At 47.2% G+C, this 16023-nt stretch overlaps 1 protein-coding gene across 1 annotated transcript in view; it reads right to left on the bottom strand.

The window, feature by feature from the left end:
• Window positions 1–16023, bottom strand: part of SLC43A1 (solute carrier family 43 member 1) — a 255398-nt gene that overhangs the window by 37061 nt on the left and 202314 nt on the right. The window contains exon 11 of the mRNA XM_075349143.1: window positions 15338–15443. Coding sequence (XP_075205258.1) covers window positions 15338–15443 — 106 coding nt within the window. The remainder of the gene's footprint in view (window positions 1–15337; window positions 15444–16023) is intronic.

Raw genomic sequence — 16023 nt, 5'->3', positions numbered from 1 at the left:
AGTGACAAAAAAGGATACTTAAAGCCAGGGGCGGACTGGCCCACCAGGAGGTCGGGAGAACCCCCGGTGGGCCCCTGCTATTGATGGCCATGCCCCCTAGGCCCCGCCCCCCTACCCCCCTTGGGCCCCTATGGATATGTGTGAGAGCCCCCCCCCCGGCCGGTAATTTCATTAATCATATCGGCACATTGCCGATATGATTAGTGACAATCCCATTGCCTCTGCAGTGGCAAGCAGGGAGCGCGATCTCCAGCTCTGCCTGCTGTCGCTGTCAGTGCCGCTCTAACTCATCTGCGCAGCGACACTGCAGGAGGAAGCAGTCTCAGAGCGATGACTGCTTCCTTCCTGCGCAGGTGCTGGCAGCATCGCGCGCTGCACAGGACGGACCCGGCGTCACCCCAGGCCAGGCTGCAGCAGCAGCACGTGAGTATAGAAGTCGGGGGCCCCGGGGGGGGGGAGGCGGGGGCCCGAGAAGCGAGCAGGGGCCCCGGGGGGGTGTACGGGGGCCCAGGGGGGCAAGCAGGGGCCCCTGGGGGGGTTTGGGGGCCCAGGGGGGGTGTACGGGGGCCCAGGGGGGCAAGCAGGGGCCCGGGGGGGTTCGGGGGCCCAGGGGGGGTGTACGGGGGCCCAGGGGGGCAAACAGGGGCCCAGGGGGGGTGCGGGGGCCCAGGGGGGCAAGCAGGGGCCCGGGGGGGAGGGGCGGTTTGGCATGTGGAGACTGTGGGCAATCAGATCAGTAACATTAACCCTTATTCCATTCAAATGTCTGCACAGTCAGGGGTGAGATTCAGCCGGTTCTGTCTGGTTCTGGAGAACCGGTTGTTAAAATAGCAGCCGGTTCCCAGAACTAGCAAGAAACAGCTCCAGCGATCCGGTTCCCTGTATTCATTTGTGTTAGTGTCTCTTTAAGACACTGACACAAATGAATCCCTGTACCTCCGTATGCGCCACACTTCCGGGTTCAGTGGACCCTGACCCGGCGTGCAGCGACGTGCTGACGCTGCAGAGGTCACGGCAGTGTGGGGAGGTAGCTCCTCCTCCTGCCGTCTGTCAGCATCAGGCCCTGTGCGCACTAGACGTTTTTGCTGCGTTTTTAGCAGCGTTTTATTTGCAGAAAACTATGGGACATTGCTTCCCCAGCAATGTCTATGGGTTTTCAGAAGTGCTGTCCGCACACAGCGCTTTTTTGCGTTTTCACTGCGTTTTCCACCCATTGAGTTCAATGAGATGTTCAAAAACGCAATGAAAAACACATATTGCAAATATAGCTGCGCTTCTAACTAAAAACGCGTCTGTAAATGCAAGGGGTGAGTAGTACAGTGACGTGTACAGGAAGAGGATTCCTTCTGTTGGTAAACACAGAAGCGTGAATCCTCCCAGTACCTGCACCGCTACTTCCATCTCCCGTCCTGTGCCATGTCCGGGCAGGAGTTGGAAGCAGCTGTGAAGTCAAAAGTGACAGTAGAGAAAAAAATGTCATACTCACCTGTCTGCAGCCTCCCGGTGCCATGTCCGCTCCCAGCTCTTCTCCCGGTACCGCCACCCCTGCTCCGGCTGTGTGCAGACGGCCGGGACACCTCCGATAGCTGCAGGACCTGGCACTGATCACCTGATGCGGTCACCTGAATCAGCTGACATTGACAGCGGTGACGCCGGCTTTTTACTACCCGGCCGGCTAAACTATCAGCTGATGCCGTCAGGAGACTTTATCAGCTGATTACCGCCGGGTCCTGCATTGATCGGTCTGACAGGAATCTGCACTGAAGTGTGTAGTTTTTTTTTTTTTTTTGCACTGATGCATCTGCTGATTGTATAAACAGCTTTTATACAATCAGCTGCTGAGTGATGGAATTCACATCCTTGATCCTGACACATCATCAGATCGCTTTGCCTTCCAGCAAACCGATCAGAGGATATTGGATCCGGATTGGACGGCGTGGGACCCTTGACCCAGGATTACTGCGGAGGAGGGGGGTTCTTTATTTCAATAATGATGGAGTCACTAATTGTGTTGTGTTTTATTTCTAATAAAAATATTTTTCTGTGTGTTGTGTTTTTTTTTATCTTTACTAGAAATTCATGGTGGCCATGTCTAATATTGGCGTGACACCATGAATTTCGGGCTTAGGGCCACTTGATAATATACAGCTAGCCCTAACCCCATTATTACCCAGCGAGCCACCCGACATCAGGGCAGCTGGAAGAGTTGGATACAGCGCCAGAAGATGGCACTTCTATGAAAGCGCCATTTTCTGGGGTGGCTGCGGACTGCAATTCGCAGAGGGGGTGCCCAGAAATCTTGGGCACCCTGCACTGCGGATTCCAATCCCCAGCCGCCTAGTTGTACCTGGCTGGACTCAAAAATTGGGCGAAGCCCACGTCATTTTTTTTTTTTAATTATTTAATGAAATTCATGAAATAAAAAAAAAAAAAGGGCTTCCCAGCTGGGTACACATAGGCAGCTGGGGTTTGGGGGCAGCCCATAGCTGCCTGCTGTACCTGGCTAGCATACAAAAATATGAAAAAATGGGCTGCCCCCATTACAGCGGTGGATTCCGCGTCTGACAGCCCACACAGCGTGTTCCCTCACACATGTGCTACTGAGGAAGGTCCACATAGGACCGAAAACGTTTTTGTTACGCACATGAATACATTTTTCTTCAAATCATCTTGAGAGTGCCTTGTATACTTCTCAGCATACAAAAATATGGCGAAGCCCACGTCATTTTTTTGGAGGGCTAAAAACTCCTGCATACAGTCCTGGATGGAGCATGCTGAGCCTTGTGGTTCTGCAGCTGCTGTCTGCTCTCCTGCATACACTAGTGGAGAATGAAGAACATATTGAAGAAGGAAATGACATCAGACCTTTTTTTCAACAATCTTTAATGGCATTGTTCACTGATAAAAAAACGCATAAAAAAGCAGTGAGCAAAAACGCAGCAAAAAACGCGGTAAAACGCATCGCGTTTTTACCGCGGGTGCGTTTTTGTGCCTTTTTTCCGGCCAAAAACACACAAAAAAAGCGGTGTGAAAAAAACACCTAGTGCGCACATACCCTTAGTGTGCAGAGAGCCGCAGAGAACGGAAGACAGAGGAGAGGCCACCGGTGCTTGGAGCAGGTAAGCGCTCAGTGAGAAGATGCAGGGAGAGGGGCCACATAAGATGGCAGCTATATGTGCCTATATGGGGAGAGGGGCCACATTAAGATGGCAGCTATATGTGACTATGGGGAGAGGCCACATAAGATGGCAGCTATATGTGGCTATATGGGGAGAGGGGCCACATTAAGATGGCAGCTATATGTGGCTATATGGGGAGAGGCCACATGAGATGGGAGCTATATGGGGAGAGGGGCCACATTAAGATGGCAGCTATATGTGGCTATATGGGGAGAGGGGCCACATTAAGATGGCAGCTATATGTGGCTATATGGGGAGAGGGGCCACATAAGATGGCAGCTATATGTGGCTATATGGGGAGAGGAGCCGCATTAAGATGGCAGCTATATGGGGAGAGGGGCCACATAAGATGGGAGCTATATGGGAAAAGGAGCAGATGGGATGGGATCTGCTGGGGAAAGAGGCCATAATGGGATGGGATCTGCAGGGGAAAGAGGACATAATGGGATGGGATCTGCAGGGGAAAGAGGCCATAATGGGATGGGATCTGCAGGGGAAAGAGGCCATAATGGGATGGGATCTGCAGGGGAAAGAGGCCATAATGGGATGAGATCTGTATCGGGAAGGTGGCCAATTCCAATTTTAGCAGGGCTCCTTTAGTAATAATTTTTAAAAACTGTATAAAAATCATTTAATACAATAAGACTGACAGTGACTGGAACAACTGGTGCTGGACAAGACAGTGACGGTACAGGAGGGGAAGGAGATTTTACTTTAAATTACTTGTATTTTTTGGTTGAGGAAATTGCGTGAAAATGGGTGTGGCTAACAGAATGGGTGTGGTTACAGAATGGGTGTGGTTTTCAAATGGGCGGGGTTTACAGAGAACCTGTTAAAAATTTGAATCCCACCCCTGCTATATACAGTACGGTAACTGCATGGTGCTGGTGGGCCCCAAGATTGATTTTTCCTGGTGGGCCCCAGGTACTCCAGTCCGCCGCTGCTTAAAGCATATGCTTAAACCTCAAATTCTTTCTGTTTTATATTCTTAATAGAATCTGTATGTATGCTTAAACCTCAAATTCTTTGTGTTTTATAAACCTAATAGAATCTGTATACTTGTTTCTTATAAGAATACATTTTTCAGTAAAATTAAAGTGACACTCCTTTCTTGGACTGAAAAGTCACTCTACATTTCTCATGTAAAGTCATTTGGACGACTCAGTATTTGGCCACTTGTGTGGGGAGTGAACTGCTCTGGACATATGTATGGTTCCTTTGTTTGTTAAACCAAGAGACGTTAGACATTGTCTCATGTGAGACTGAATGGAGCCCTATTGTTTGTAAATGTGTATTGTCTTTTAAATGTGTATTGCCTCACCCCTTCTCAATTCATAATTGAGAGGAAAATTATGCAATTATGCAATCTGATTGAATTAGCGACTAATGAGAGCAGCCATCAACCAATCCTGTAAGGGGTACTTCTCACATAGCAAGATCGCTAGCGAGATCGCTGCTGAGTCACGGTTTTTGTGACGCACCAGTGACCTCATTAGCGATCTCGTTATGTGTGACACTGAGCAGCAATGTGGCCCCTGCTGTGAAATCGCTGCTCGTTACACACTGCTCTGGTTCATTTTTTGGACGTTGCTCTCCCGCTGTGAAGCACACATCGCTGTGTTTGACAGCGAGAGAGCAACGATCTGAATGTGCAGGGAGCCGGCTTCTGGCATCCTGCGGTAAGCTGTAACCAAGGTAAATATCGGGTAACCAAGCGTACCAAGGTTACCCGATATTTACCTTGGTTACTAGCGTCCGCCGCTCTCAGGCTGCCAGTGCCAGCATCCTGCTCCCTGCACACGTAGCCGGAGTACACATCGGGTAAATAAGCAAAGTGCTTTGCTTATTAACCCGATGTGTACTCTGGCTAGGAGTGCAGGGAGCCAGCGCTAAGCGGTGTGCGCTGGTAACCAAGGTAAATATCGGGTAACCAAGCGCTTGGTTACCCGATAGTTACCTTAGTTACCAAGCGCAGCATCGCTTCCACGCGTCGCTGGTGGCTGGGGGCTGGTCACTGGTCGCTGGTGAGATCTGCCTGATTGACAGCTCACCAGCGACCATGTAGCGACGCACCAGCGATCCTGACCAGGTCAGAACGCTGGTGGGATCGCTGGAGCATCGCTAAAGTGTGACGGTACCCTAAGACCTAATACGCTGAATTGAGAACGGAGTGGTATAAAAGGCCTTGCTTCAATTCCCAGTGAGTTATTCTACCTGACCCTAGAGAAGATGCTACGGTTAAATCTAGGGGAATCACAGAACTGCTTCAAGATTTATTCTATAGGATTTCAGCCTAGGATCCATGGCTCCAGCTCAAGGTTCACCGAACTGCTTCACTGTTCAAAACTGAGCTCATAAATTCACTTGGAGAACCCAAGCTGGGACTACTTGGTCGCCTGGGTACATAACTTGCTGTGCTCGGTCAGCTTCCTAAGTTTGACGGTATCTCTTTTCAGTAAGTGCCCGCAAAAAAGGAGATGCTGCTGGACTGGGAAGGTTGGCCCTGGAAGCCCCAAAGTCACAAAAATGTTAAGCCCTGGCGATCCAGTGTAAGGGTGAAACTCCGTTTTTTGTACCATCTTGTGTTCTTGCTGAGTGTTGGTGAACCAATAATCTCTTGCCAATGTGTGGTTCACTCACCCTATGACCCTGTGTTGTGAGTAGTGTTTTGCCGATGGAGAAGGAGTGCGGGCAATCAGTGGGATGAGCCCTGGTCTGTACAGTCTTTCTGAAGACATCTAGGCCAGCGACGAAAGCACCCACTGATCCCGGTAGGATACTACTCAGCTCTGCTGATCTGAGCTAGCTGTAGGGGACTGGTGTTCATAGACACCATCCAAGGCCTCAACAACCAGGGAAGCATATAGGCATAACAACAGGCTATAGGTGAGGCATACAGGTATCAGACAAAAACATGCCCAACCCCACCAGCTCAACCTTGGGAAAAAGACCGGAGTGGGCATACAGTGTAAGCAATAAACTGATACTACAGGAGCTGTGCCTAATTCGAAGCATTGAATACAGTGCCACCAACACACGGTTGGATTTGATCCAGGCATTGTTCTGTTGGGATGCCCAGAGAGTCAAGGAAAATACTCTGGGTTTTTTTTCTTGCTCTGTCCCTCACTCTCTGTAGATTGAGTTCTCGTAGCGTGAAGCGTTTGGGAACCATGACCGTCCCTTTTGGGGTACAGTCTCCTTCTCCGTACGGCGTGCAGTGCGGACCCTGCGGGGAGGTAAGTGTCCGAAGCCCGATCCTAGTTTACTGCTGATGCCCCCGGATTATTTGGTTCAATGAAGTCCGTGAAGGTGTCCTCACCGTACAGGTATTTATCAAACCGTTTGAAACTTGACATTTGACCTGGGGCCCTGTGCCCCGTTCGTTCTCTGGTCCCAGCGATATCTCTGTACCCGTCCTGGCGACCTCTCTCATGTGCCCCCGGGGTCACCGTTACACGGACCCAGCTCTGGCACCTCCGCACACCTCTCCTGTGTGCTCCCTTCTCTCTTCCTTACTGCCAACTGACTAACCCCTCCCACCAGCCTGGCTATACCAAGGGACTCCTTCCCATGGCGACCATCCCCTTACATGGTTAACCCTTTATGCCCAGTGTGGAGAGGAGAACTAGGAGTTAGATGTGTGTTGGTGGAATTGGCACTGGTACTCCAGGTCCCAGGGGGTAGGTTCTGCATCTCCAAGAGGATGCAGTTCCTTGTAGTACCCTGAGGATCTCAGGGGCGCTACACTTACAGTAAATTTAAAATCAGGGCTGCCACCACTAATTTCGAGGCCCCATACTGCCAACATTTTCAGGCTCCTTGAGACTCTGCCTGTGCCCCAGCTCTGCCTCTACCCCTCGAACCTTCCCCAGAATCTCCAGTTCTGCAAACAGTCCGCACCAGTCATTATCAAAATAACGATCCCCAAACAGAATCGTCAGCCATATGCATATTTATATATATATATATATATACAGTACAGACCAAAAGTTTGGCCACACCTTCTCATTCATTGAGTTTACTTTATTTTCATGACTCTGAAAATTGTAAATTCACATTGAAGGCATCAAAACTATGAATTAATACATGTGGAATGAAATACTTAAAAAAGTGGGAAACAACAGAAAATATGTCTTATATTCTAGGTTCTTCAAAGTAGCCACCTTTTGCTTTCATTACTACTTTGCACACTCTTGGCATTCTCTTGATGAGCTTCAAGAGGTAGTCAACGGAAATGGTTTTCCAACAGTCTTGAAGGAGTTCCCAGAGATGCTTAGCACTTGTTGGCCCTTTTGCCTTCACTCTGCGATCCAGTTCACCCCAAACCATCTCGATTGGGTTCAGATCTGGTGACTGTGGAGGCCAGATCATCTTGTGTAGCACCCCATCACTCTCCTTATTAGTAAAATAGCCCTTACACAGCCTGGAGGTGTGTTTGGGGTCATTGTCCTGTTGAAAAATAATTGATGGTCCAACTAAACACAAACTGGATGGAATAGCACGCCGCTGCAAGATGCTGTTGTAGGTATGCTGGTTCAGTATGCCTTCAATTTTGACTAAATCCCCAACAGTGTCACCAGCAAAGCACCCCCACACCATCACACCTCCTCTTCCATGCTTCACGGTGGGAACCAGCCATGTAGAGTCCATCCGTTCACCTTTTCTACAAAGACACAGTGGTTGGATCCAAAGATCTCAAATTTGGACTCATCATACCAAAGCACAGATTTCCACTGGTCTAATATCCATTCCTTGTGTTCTTTAGCCCAAACAAGTCTCTTCTGCTTGTTGCCTGTCCTTAGCAGTGGTTTCCTAGCAGCTATTTTACCATGAAGGCCTGCTGCACAAAGTCTCCTCTTAACAGTTGTTCTAGAGATGAGAAGGTGTGTCCAAACTTTTGGTCTGTACTGTGTATGTATATATATATATATATATATATATAAAAAAAAAATACAGTGGATACAGGCTACTAGCTATATAATAGAATATAGAAGGGGCTGCATATGGTGTATACACAGCACTATACTGTACACACATATCCACATTATATACATTTAGTATGCACAGACTAAATGCAGACTATAGCGTGCACCTGTATATACAGTAAAGGGCACTTTACATGCTGCAATATCGCTATCGCCCCCGTCGGTTGTGTGTCACGGGCAAACCGCTGCCCGTGGCGCACAACATCGCTTACACCCGTCACATGGACTTACCTTCCCTGCGACATCGCTGTGGTTAGCGAACCGCTTCTTTTCTAAGGGGGCGGTTCGTGCGGCGTCACAGTGACGTCACACGGCAGCCGGCTAATAGAAGCGGAGGGGCGGAGATGAGCGGGCCGAATATCTGCCCACCTACTTCCTTCCTCATTGCCGGTGGACGCAGGTAAGGAGATGTTCGTCGTTCCTGCGGTGTCACACATAGCGATGTGTGATGCTGCAGGAACGACGAACAACCAGCGGCATGTACGACCAACGATATTATGAAAAAGAGCGACGTGTCAACGATCAATGATTTTTGACGTTTTTGCGATCGTTGATCGTCGCTCCTTGGTGTCACACGCTGCAATGTTGCTAACGACGCCGGATGTGCATCACTAACGACATGACCCCGACGATATATCGTTAGCGATGTCGCAGCGTGTAAAGCACCCTTATGGCGCTGTGTATGAACCAGAAACAGGAGCCGAAAGACAGACACACACAGGGTATACTCACGAGCAGTGAGTGGCTCCGACGTTGAAGACACAAGGTTCAAATGGAGTCCTGGTGTTCGGCAGTGATTGGAGGATCCTCTCTCCTCGTGGTGACATCCTTCGTCTTCCAAGATGGTCCTGTTTGTACTGTGCATTGCAGCCTCTTTAGGGCATGCACAGTACAAACTGCACAATAATGAACAGAGGAACAAAGGGTGGGCCGGCAGCATCAGACGTCACTGATGATGTCATACATGGCCTGCCCCCTCTTCATAGTTTTAAGTAGCTGTGGCTACAGCATTGATTAAATATTTATGCTTATTCTATGTATAGTGCATAAATGTCAAAGTTCTGGTGAACCTTTACATAATTGTGAAAATCTTTAGAAAATAAAAAATAACATAGCCAACACTTTTTGGCTGATTTCCAGTTCTGAAAAGTTCTGGGTAGGTTGGATGTGAGCGATGACAGTTACTCTGGTACTTTGGGGCAGTGTGTGGTGGAAATATGTGCCCTCCTCTTCTGCTGCTACTAGTGAAATTTCCTCAGGACATCAGATGATGGGAAGGTTGGATGTGAGCGGTGACAGTAAAGCCTGCTTTACATGGTATGATCTATCGTGCAATTTCACGATCGATCATACCCGCTCCTGTCGTTTGTGCGTCACGGCAATTAGTTGCCCGTGGTGTACAAAGTCGTTAACCCCCGTCACACGCACTTACCTGCTGTGTGACGTCGCTGTGGGCGGTGAACATCCTCTTCCTGAAGGGGGAGGGACGTTCGGCGTCACAGCGACGTCACACAGCGGCCGGCCAATAGAAGCGGAGGGGCGGAGATGAGCGGGACGTACACATCCCGCCCACCTCCTTCCTTCCGCATAGCCAGCGGGTGCCGCGGGACGGAGGTAAGCTGCTGTTCATCATTCCCGGGGTGTCACACAGAGCGGCGTGTGCTACCCCGGGAACGATGAGCAACCGGCGCCATTTTAATTAAACGAGATTATGAAACCGAGCGACGAGTACATGACTCACGATTTGTGAGCGATACTAAGTCGCTCGGACGTGTCACACAGCCCGACGTCGCAAGCGATGCCGGATGTGCGTCACAAAAAACGTGACCCCGACGATCTATCGCACGATAGATCATCTCGTGTAAAGCACCCTTTACTCTGGTACTTTGGGGCAATGTGTGGTGGAAACATGTGCCCCCCTCTTCTGCTGCTACCAGTGAAATTTCTTCAGGACATCAGACACACAGCATCACAAGCACCAACAGTACAGAAATTCATCATCACCACCACCAACAGTACAGAAATTCATTATTATCACCAAAAGCAGTATAGAAATTCATCATTATCACCACGAACAGTACAGAAATTCGTCATTACCCCCAAAAGCAGTATAGAAATTCATCATCAGAAATTCATCACCAGATCCACAAGTAGTAAAGAAATTCATCATCAGAACCACTAGAAGTACAGGAATACAACCATATAACACCATCAGTTCAGAAACACAGCATTACAACCACCAGAAATACAGAACTTCATCACCACACCAGAACCACCAGAAATACAAAACTTCATCACCAGAACCACTAGCAGTAAAGAAATTGATCAACAGAACCACCAGCAGTACAGAAATAAATCCATATAACCCCATCAGTTCAGAAACACAGCATCAATACAGAAATACATCATCAGAACCACAAACAATACATGGTACACCAATTGTAATGTCAGGTCAGCCCCATATAGTGTACATTTGTATTGCATGAACCTACAACTTCCAGTACATCATTAAAGAGAATCTGTCAGTAGGTTTTAACACCTAATCTGAGAGAAGCATAAGTTATTGGCAGAGATCCTGATTCCAGCAATATGTCCCTTACTGGGCTGCTTAGTGTAGTTTTGATACAATCACTGTTTAATCAGCAGTAAATTATTATTAGAGGACTACTTGGTGTGCTGCAGGTAGTCCAGCATGTTCATGAGCTCTGTATAACTGCTAGATTATCTGCAGCAGAGAAAACATTGATTTTATCAAAATGATAGCTTCGTGACATCTCTGGAATCAGGGTCTCTGTCTCTACATTGTGCTGCTCTCAGATGGGGGAGAAAAAAACCTGGTAACAGATTCCCTTTAGCAATGGTAAGAAGATACCTGTGAGTTTTCAGTCATCATCAGACTGCAGACCATACAGGAAACACAGCAAGGCCTCAGTGCCACTTGCATTTTGCACAGACAAAACATCAGACTGCACTCGCACCAGTGCAAAACTATGGGGCAGTGTCCATCTGTGATTGATTTCTCATGCCATATCGGCATGAGAAAAGAATTGCCGCATGCTAATTTTGGCAGCGAGTCTCGGCTCACACATACCCATAAACGTCTATGTGTGCATGTGAAATATCGCACTGCATTCGGATGTCATCAGAGTGTAGTGTGATGTATGCTGACAGGCAGGAAAGAAGAGGGAGACAGTGCTCCCTCTCTTCCGCAACTGTGATCCAATTGCAAGTTGTATGGCACTCGGCTCATGCTCGCAACAGATATTTCCCCCTACCCATCCTCTCTCCCACCATACTGTGTAAAGAGACATTTCTCCCTCACCATCCTCTCTCCCACAATACTATGTTAACTGATCTTTCCGAATCCCCATCCTCTCTCCCACCATACTGTGTAAACAGATATTTCCTTTTCACCATCCTCTCTCCCACAATACTATGTAAACAGATATTTCCCCCTCCGCATCCTCTCTCCCACCATACTGTGTAATCAGACATTTCCCCCATCCTCTTTCCCACCATACTGTGTAAACAGATATTTCCCCCTCCCCATCCTCTCTCCCACCATACTGTGTAAACAGATATTTCCCCCTCCGCATCCTCTCTCCCACCATACTGTGTAAACAGACATTTCCCCCTCCCCATCCTCTCTCCCACATACTGTGTAAACAGATATTTTCCCCTCCCCATCCTCTCACCCTCCAAACTGTGTAAACAGATATTTCTTCACCCTCATACTGTATCCATAGATACTTCTCCCTCCCCAGTCTCTCTCCAAATTACTGTGCCATAGATACTTCCCCTTTCTCCACCCTCTGTTCCCCCATACTGTGCCATAGATACTGCCTCCTCACCCCATACTGTTTCACTTCGATGTCTTCAGCTCTACTGGAGCACTCTGCCACCTCTGTGCTGCAGCCCTGACTTCTGGGTCAGCAGTGTGATCAGTGTGACAGCGCCCCCCTGACAGTTGCGCCTGGGGAACATGCCCCGCGACCCATGCCCTGCCAATTCCCCTAGATACACCTCTGGGTTGGATGTGAGCAGTGACAGTTACTCTGGTACTTTGGGGTAATGTGTGACAGAAATATGTGCCCTCATTTTCTGCTGCTAGAAGTGAAATTTCTTCAGGACATTAGATGGTGAGATTGTTCCTGTTTCGACTATCATTCCTCCTTTTTTGTAGTCATCATCCTGTATTTGTTGTCACTGGTTATATATTTATATCAGCTAGGTGTTTGTTTTCAGGCTGCTTTCTACATTTTGACGACTGGTTGATATAAAGACATCTATTTTGCTTATTGTTTTTAGAACACAATAGCTGTAGCACCCGGGCGTTGCCCGGGATAGTAACTGTAACTGTCTCTCTGTCTCTCTCCCAGTCTCTGTCTGTGTCGCTGTCTGTCTGTCTTTCTATCTGTCTCTCTCTTTCCTTGTCTCTCTGTGTCTATCTGTCTGTATTTGCATCAGTCTATCTGTCTCAATCTCTGTATCTGTCTGTTTCTCTCTCTCTCTCTGTCTTTTTGCCCAGCTGTCTTTTTGCCCGTCTGTCTCTTTGCCCGGCTGTCTCTTTGCCCGGCTGTCTCTTTGTCCGGCTGTGTGTTTCTAGGTCTGTCTCTTTCCTGGTCTGTCTCTTTCCTGATCTGTCTCTTTGCAGGGCTGTCTCTTTCCAGGGCTGTCTCTTTCCAGGGCTGTCTCTTTCCCGGTCTGTCTCTTTGCCGGGCTGTCTCTTTGCCGGGCTGTCTCTTTGCCGGGCTGTCCCTTTGCCGGGCTGTCTCTTTGCCCGTCTGTCTCTTTGGCTGGCTGTCTCTTTGCCCGGCTGTCTCTTTGCCCAGCTGCTTCTTTTCAGGGCTGTCTCTTTCTCGTCTGTCTCTTTGCTCGTCTGTCTCTTTCCCCGTCTGTCTCTTTGCCAGTCTGTCTCTTTGCCAGTCTGTCTCTTTGCCAGTCTGTCTCTTTCCAGGGCTGTCTCTTTGCCTATCTGTCTCTTTGGCCGTCTGTCTCTTTGCCCGTCTGTCTCTTTGCCCATCTGTCTCTTTGCCCGATCTGTCTTTTTCCCGTTTTGTCTCTTTCCCGGTCTGTCTCTTTCCCGGTCTGTCTCTTTCCAGGTCTGTCTCTTTGCCCGTCTGTCTCTTTGCCCGGCTGTCTCTTTGCCTCGTCTGTCTCTTTGCCCGGTCTGTCTCTTTGCCCGGTCTGTCTCTTTGCCCGGTCTGTCTCTTTCCCGGTCTGTCTCTTTCCCGGTCTGTCTTTTTCCCAGTCTGTCTCTTTCCAGGGCTGTCTCTTTCCAGGTCTGTCTCTTTCCAGGTCTGTCTCTTTCCCGGTCTGTCTCTTTCCAGGTCTGTCTCTTTCCAGGTCTATCTCTTTGCCAGTCTGTCTCTTTCCAGGGCTGTCTCTTTGCCCGGCTGTCTCTTTGCCCGGCTGTCTCTTTGCCCGGCTGTCTCTGTCTGTCTCTCTGTCTCTCTTTATCCGTCTCACCACGGACATCTTTTTACCTCACACATAAGCTTGTTATACTAACAGTTTATTTTGTTCCTATAGCAACCATTGACAGTTGCTATTTATAGCCTGCAGCTCCCACCTCCATTCAGTTTAATGACTGGAGGATTTTTGTAGAGTAACTGGAAAGCACGGGGTTATATTCTCCAGCCCAAACATAGTCTATGATGTTCCCCGAGTCACATGGGGCATCTGGGCAAAATTTCGTGATTGTAATTGCGACGGTGCAAATTCCTTTAGCGGACATACATACACACACACACACACACACACACACACACACATACATATACTGAGCTTTATATATTAGATAATATTTATGTTTGTTTGTCACGAGGACACTTTCTGACCTCCTGGTCACTTTTAACTACTTTAGTAAAAGTTATGTTTTATTATTGATGGTCCACTTTGCTATCCGCATTCAATTTCTGGGGTTTCCTTAGGTGCATGCTGTACATTAATTTCCAGTTCTAGCAAAGTGGATGTGATTTATATATCTCGTGCCCACTGCTTTTTGTTTTAAGGAGCAGAAACTGACCTCTGTTGCATTTTTGAAATCTGCAACATGTCAACTTCTCTTGCAGTAAATATGCATATTATTTGAAGGATAATCCCTATAGATATGAATAAAATGAAGAAAATCTGGAAACAAAAAAAATGCATGTCTTTTAATGTGTTTCCAATGCATGAAAGCAATAGAAAATGCATGTAACCAGCACATGGCTTTACCAGTAAAGTTTTATCGAAGCCAAGTAAGGCTATCTTCACACATCGCGTTTTTGCAGTGGGTTTTTTCTGTTGTTTTTTATTTTTATGCAAATTAAAATGTGAAAAGAAAGCAGTTTTATATAAAACATAAAAACATACCAAAAACAAACAAAAAATACAGCTAAAAAAATGATAAAAACACATATTAAATACACACTAAAAAAAGTAATGAAAAAACACAAGTAATTGGTGCAGAAAACAGCAGTATTAAAAAATGTAACAACTATCAATCAATGTAAATAAGTTTTAATTCATCTGGCTTAAACAATAGTATAGTGTATGTGCTGACTTCTCCCTATCACCAAAAGTATAAGGACATATCCCTGAATCATAGAATTCAGGTTTATTATTAATCCCTATTGCCAAGTAGTGTATAAAATCATCAATGGCCAACAGCTGTATGAAAGCCTCACCACACCAAGGACAGCACCAGACATTGAATGGACGGATGATAAGGCTGCCACCATTGGCATCTGGAGCAGTGGAAAAGGGTTCTATGTAGTGATATGTTACACTTATCTATGTGGCATCTGATAGACAAGTCTCCATTTGGTGAATGCCAGGAAAATCTGCATGCCAACTGAAAGGTTTGGTGAAGATGAATACTGCTATGAGGCTATTTTCTGTTCTGTGCCCCAACACAGAAAGTAAAGGGATCAACTACAAATAACTATGGGTTTAGAGTGAGATGCTATAAAAGATCCTATCGGTGTAATGTGTCCCTAGCACAGAATTGCACACATTGAGGAATCGTTTAGGCTCTGGTCACAATTTTTGCTGAACATTTTGGGCACATAAACCTGTGCGGTATTCAAGGTAAGCATTTTGGAATGCTAACGATATGTGCCCATTAGATTTCAGTTATTTAAAAGATTAATGTGCCAAATTGCCATGGATTAGTCACTGGTTACTCACTCTTCATCACTCTCTTTCATCTTCCAGTCCATCACAAAGCCAATAAAAGGACAGGTGAAAAGACACAGGAGCTGTAGAACCCCAAACACCGACGAGTAAAACCCCACTGCAGAAAGAGAGACTTTCATGTTACAAAACCTTGTGCTGTATGAAGTTGATTGAATTGAATCCAGTTTATGAAATTTCTGAAAATTAATTAAAATGACCAGTTCAGTGAAACATGAAATTGGTTGTACAATCAGGACAACCTCTCTTCATATGCTCTGTTCCTGCACATGGTCGTAACAGAGGAAGGCCCAAGCTGAAGTGAAAAGGAGCTACTTAAAGTGAACCTGTCACTCGATTAATGCTGCTCAAACCTCGGGCAACATGAATCAGAGCCTGGCTACACAATTACAATCAGGGATTTTATCTCTTGAAATGCTAAAGCGTTACAGAGAAAACATAGTTTGAAGATCTGGATGAGGGCTATACGGACAAATAAGACTAGTCAGGTGTCACCTCTGGCTGCCTTCTCCCCGTTCTACTTCAGATCATTTATAGATCTATAGTGAAAGATGACACTATAGGGAGAAATGAGACTAGTCAGTTGTTGTCTATAGGTTGTCGTCTAGTGGACTGGACTGGCTCCACCTCTGGGTGGCCATCCACTGGGTCCCGGACTAGTCAGTCACCCTGGATTGTGA

This window comes from Anomaloglossus baeobatrachus, chromosome 5, assembly GCF_048569485.1.
Source record: "Anomaloglossus baeobatrachus isolate aAnoBae1 chromosome 5, aAnoBae1.hap1, whole genome shotgun sequence".
In the NCBI taxonomy this organism is placed as follows: Eukaryota; Metazoa; Chordata; class Amphibia; order Anura; family Aromobatidae; genus Anomaloglossus; species Anomaloglossus baeobatrachus.
This window is presented reverse-complemented; position numbering and strand designations above follow the sequence as displayed.